The sequence below is a fragment of the Cibotium barometz genome, chromosome 56 (assembly GCF_041138505.1).
Source record: "Cibotium barometz isolate CiBa-2024 chromosome 56, ASM4113850v1, whole genome shotgun sequence".
Lineage (NCBI taxonomy): Eukaryota > Viridiplantae > Streptophyta > Polypodiopsida > Cyatheales > Cibotiaceae > Cibotium > Cibotium barometz.
In genome coordinates, this window is record NC_141101.1 from 24,095,657 (window position 1) to 24,100,140 (window position 4,484).

At 46.2% G+C, this 4,484-nt stretch overlaps 1 protein-coding gene across 1 annotated transcript; it reads left to right on the forward strand.

Annotated features, from left to right (window-relative positions):
• The first annotated feature begins 682 nt into the window (after positions 1–682).
• LOC147607042 (glucan endo-1,3-beta-glucosidase 11-like) lies at positions 683–2,507 on the forward strand. Its single transcript, XM_086791203.1, has 3 exons — positions 683–833; positions 1,164–1,283; positions 1,379–2,507. The coding sequence occupies exons 2-3, from the start codon at positions 1,211–1,213 to the stop codon at positions 2,500–2,502; spliced, it is 1,197 nt and encodes a 398-aa protein (XP_086647329.1). The 5' UTR covers positions 683–833; positions 1,164–1,210; the 3' UTR covers positions 2,503–2,507.
• The last annotated feature ends 1,977 nt before the right edge of the window (positions 2,508–4,484 follow it).

Consider the following 4,484-nt stretch of genomic DNA (forward strand, 5'->3'; position numbering starts at 1 on the left):
GAGAGGGACGTGGTTAAAAAATAAGGGGCAAAGGGATAAGAGATACCATATGGGCTGCTTTTTTTCTTTTCTTTTTTTGCTTTAGGTAGGTTGTCTTTTTTAAAGGGCTCGGTGGCAATTTGTTTGTAGGATGGACAGGTACACACATGAGGGGGGGTCAGGTCGGAATCTTGGTAAAAGGAAAAGGGCTCGTCAAGATCCCAGATTCGAAGATCGACGGTGGAACGCGGGTCTGGGCCCACGTGACCAAGTGGCGTCGTCGGGAGCTCCGCCTTCCGCGGGCTCCGCTGTCGGACCTTTGTGTCGTACCGGCTACGTCATCTTGTCAGATATATATATATATTCAACTGAAATTCCCACACGTAGCACGAATCACGATTATTGTCCGGCACGTGTGACGTTACCACTGGCCTCTGACCGTCCAGCACTCACTGCCTCTTGGGCGGCGCCGCCCGGCTCCGCCCATTTGGGCGTCCACACCCGCCCCTGACCCTGGCTTGTAAAGAAGACCAGCGTCAAAAGCGTCCTTTCTCGGCGTGGAATCCACTGCTTGTAGCTTTGCATCTTGTCTATCGTTACTTTTTCTGGTTCAGCCTCTCTTTGGGACATCGCTTTCTGCTTTTCGCCAAATTGCGCCTCCCCGGCTGCTATATCAGCTTGAACAGATGCACCAGATTGATTCATCCCCAGCCACCAGCAGCAGCAGCGTTCCTGTGCAAGCAACTGATCCTCTGTAGTGTGGTTCCTTTGTTGCATGCATTCCTTTGCAGCCGCTCATCACAAGGAGAATCGCTTGACCTTTTCTAAGGATCATAAAAGGCCCCTGTTTTAAGGTCAGTGTGGGAGGAGAAGTTAAAAGAATTAGGAGTCTTGTAGAGGTTAACACAAAATTTAGAGAGACAGACATACAGACAATAAGTGTATTAAAAAAAGAGTCGAGGAGTACAGACTGTAGCTGTGGGAGAGAGGGAGAGAGAGAGTGTGTGTGTGTGTGTGTGTGAGAGAGAGAGAGTGATAATGGCCTGTGGGTACGGTAGTTCAGAAACCCAATAAGAAAAGTGTGTAAGTGTGTGTGTGTGTGTGTGTCACATAGAGATCTGTGAGTGAAACCGTGTAAAGAAGCCATTCCTCCTCAACGTCTCTCTACCCCTTTGTGTGTGAAGCTTGCGTGCAACACAATAACAGGCATTTTTTAGCAACAACGGCGACAATGAGGATGTTGAAGCACGACCAATTCCTAGAGAAGGCGGTGTTGCTAGCATTCGTGCTGATTATTGCAACAGGTAAGCCAAAAATAGCCTCATTGTTGCTCTAATTAATTGAAAATTTCGCCGAATTAGATGGTTATTTACGGTTTTCTTTTTTTATAATGATGCAGTGTGGGCATTTCAACCGGCAAGCGGCGCAGCCGACGTGCCGAGCTTCGGCATAAACTACGGCAAGATAGCCGATAATTTGCCACCGCCGGCGATTGTGGTGACGCTCATCCAGTCAATTTCCATCACAAAATCGAAGCTCTACGATGCAGACCCGCTGGTGCTGAGAACGTTTGGCAACACTGGCATCTCCTTCATTGTGGGCATAGCCAATGAGGAGCTGGCGGAGCTCAACAATCCGGCAATAGCGATGGAGTGGGTGCAGGAACATATCGCCGCCTATCTGCCAGCCACTCACATCACGGGCATCGTAGTGGGAAACGAGATCTTCAGCGGGACGGACACCACCATGATGAGCCAGGTTTTGCCTGCAATGCAAAACGTCTACGCAGCGCTGCGGACCTTGAATCTCCACCATCAAATCGCCGTCTCTACCGCCCACTCCTTCTCCACATTATCCAACTCCTTCCCTCCGTCGGCGGGCGCCTTCAACCCGGCCATTGCCAATCTCTACATAAAGCCAGTGCTAGAATTTCTGTCACAAACGGGCGCCCCTTTCCTCATCAACGTTTACCCCTTCTTCGCATACAAGGACAACCCCACCACAATCTCCATAGAATATGTCCTGTTTCAGCCCTTTCCGGGCATCGTCGACAACAGCTCGGGTCACCGTTACTACAACATGTTCGACGCCCAGATGGACGCTGTCTACTCCGCCATATCTGCTCTGGGTTACGACAACATACCACTTCTTGTGTCTGAGACGGGCTGGCCATCTGCCGGAGATGAGGACGAGCCGGGCGCAAGCATAGCGAACGCCCAGATCTACCACGCAAATTTGGTCGAGCACGTAACGTCCAAGAAGGGGACTCCACTGAGGCCCAACACAACGCTGGAGGTGTATCTGTTCGCGCTCTTCAACGAGGACATGAAGCCGGGTCCGACATCCGAGCGCAACTACGGCCTTTTCAGGCCGGACGGGACGAAGGTCTACAACTTCCAGTTCTATGAGGCCTCTTGGGCGGCATCCTGGCAGCGCGCTCCTTTCAAAATGGCTGTTTTGGCCACCTTGTTCCTGTACAGTATGCTGGTCTGTATTCTTACAAATTCAAATGTATTTTCCTGACAATTGTGTGCGTGTGTGAGAGAGACAATTGTGTGTGTGTGTGTGAGAGAGAGAGATAGAGATAGAGAGAGAAAGAGAGAAGGGGGGGGTGTGTGTGTGTATACGCCCCTGTTCTTCCTCTCTCCCCCCCATGTTCTCTACCCCTCCTCCTGTTGCTCCACACGAGCACCATCATGAGAACGAACGGACACGGAAAGACTCGAGAAATCAATCCACACCTTGCAGCTTGGACGGGCGGCCGCCATTACCTACCTATATTTTAGTCTCTCATAACGGCCTCCACTGTTTTTTTTATTTTGGCTAGAAAGAAACATATCTAAAAATGAATACGTAAAACAAGAACCCCTATCAAAGGGGGGTGGGGGCTCACATACGTTAAGTCTTCACCTTCAAATGAATACCAAGTTCCAACCAAACAAATTGTGGGTATCAACACAAGGCCACTTTTGAAGCAAGGAGATTTTACCATTTATTTAGTAAAAATGGGTCTTAAAAATGCTTACCTAAGGACCCATGTCTTCAAATCAAAAATAATAAGATAGGTCTTTAAATTTTGACAATATATAATTGGTTACAACAAAAATTAAAACCACGTAGGGGAACTTGCTGTGTATTGTAATGTCCTAGCCTCCCTGCATCATTGAATTTTGTTGAATTTCTTGGGGTGATGGTTTTCCTCCTTGCACATTGAAGCTGATTGACTTTCTTGAAGTGATGGTTAGTCATGGGAATTATTGATTAGGAGTAAGAAAATGTTTTTTAATAGAACATGATCGATAATTTGTAATCTTTCAAATTTTAGATTTTGGGCTCCCAACATAGAAACTTTTTTATCATTCCAAAATTGTGTGAGTTTGAATGGTTTAAGGGTGGGATATTGAGTGAGTGTAATGTTGTTGAGCTTGATTAGAGGGAAGGTTCTAGAGTGCGGATTTAAAAATCCTACAAATAAAGTCTGTAAAGAAATGTATTTCGAAATGGGCTCATATGAAGAAAATTCAAGTTTGTGTAAACCTCTCTCTCTCTCTCTCTCTCTCTCTCTCTCTCTCTCTCTCGTTGGGAATAGGGTTGCACGAATGCACGCACACATAGTGGAGAAGCTTAAGAGAGCACACAATGAGATGACAAATAGATAATGAATGTGTGCTATACAAAGAAGATAAGTTTACCCCATGATGGGTGTATACGAGCACAGGAAAAAAAAACCTCATAAAGAGGGAAAAATTTATCCTGACCAGTCCTAGTGTGTTAACACACATTACTACCAAATATGGCTACAAATCTCCCTTGGGAGTGATGATGTGAACAAGGTGTGAGCTAGCACTAGAAGTACAGAGATGTGCCAGATTCTTTGGAATGTGATAGGGAGCCCAGACTAGTCCCCAAAGGGAAGTAAGTTTAAAGCTTTGCGAAAAGCTTCAAACTTCTCTCGTGGGAGAGCCTTCATGAACAAATCTACCAAGTTATCATGCGTTGGCACATAAGACAAGCTGATTTCCCTTGTAGAGCATCTCTCCTTGATATAATGATAGTGCACCTCAATGTGCTTTATGCGAGCATGAAAAACTAGATTCCTCGCAACTGCCATAGCGCTTTGACTGTCATTGAAGTGGTAGTGGCAAAAGACTTGCCAATACCCAAATCAACAATAAGATGCCCGAGCCAAATACACTCAACTGTAACTGTAAATGTTACCCTATACTCAGCTTCACAGCTAGAATGGGTTGCTTCTTGCTGAGCCATGATATACATGAATCACCAAGGCAAAAGCAAAAGCTACTCGTGGACACTCATGTGTCATAACATCAAGCCCATTCAGAGTCTGTAAATGCATGCAGCTGTGATTTGCTCCACTTGGGATAAAATAACTCAAGGTGCTTAGTGCCCTTTAAGTAACGGAACACCTATTTAACAGACTGCCAATGCTTTGTGCCTAGGCTATACATAAATCTACTCAATATTGCGACCACATACGGAATATC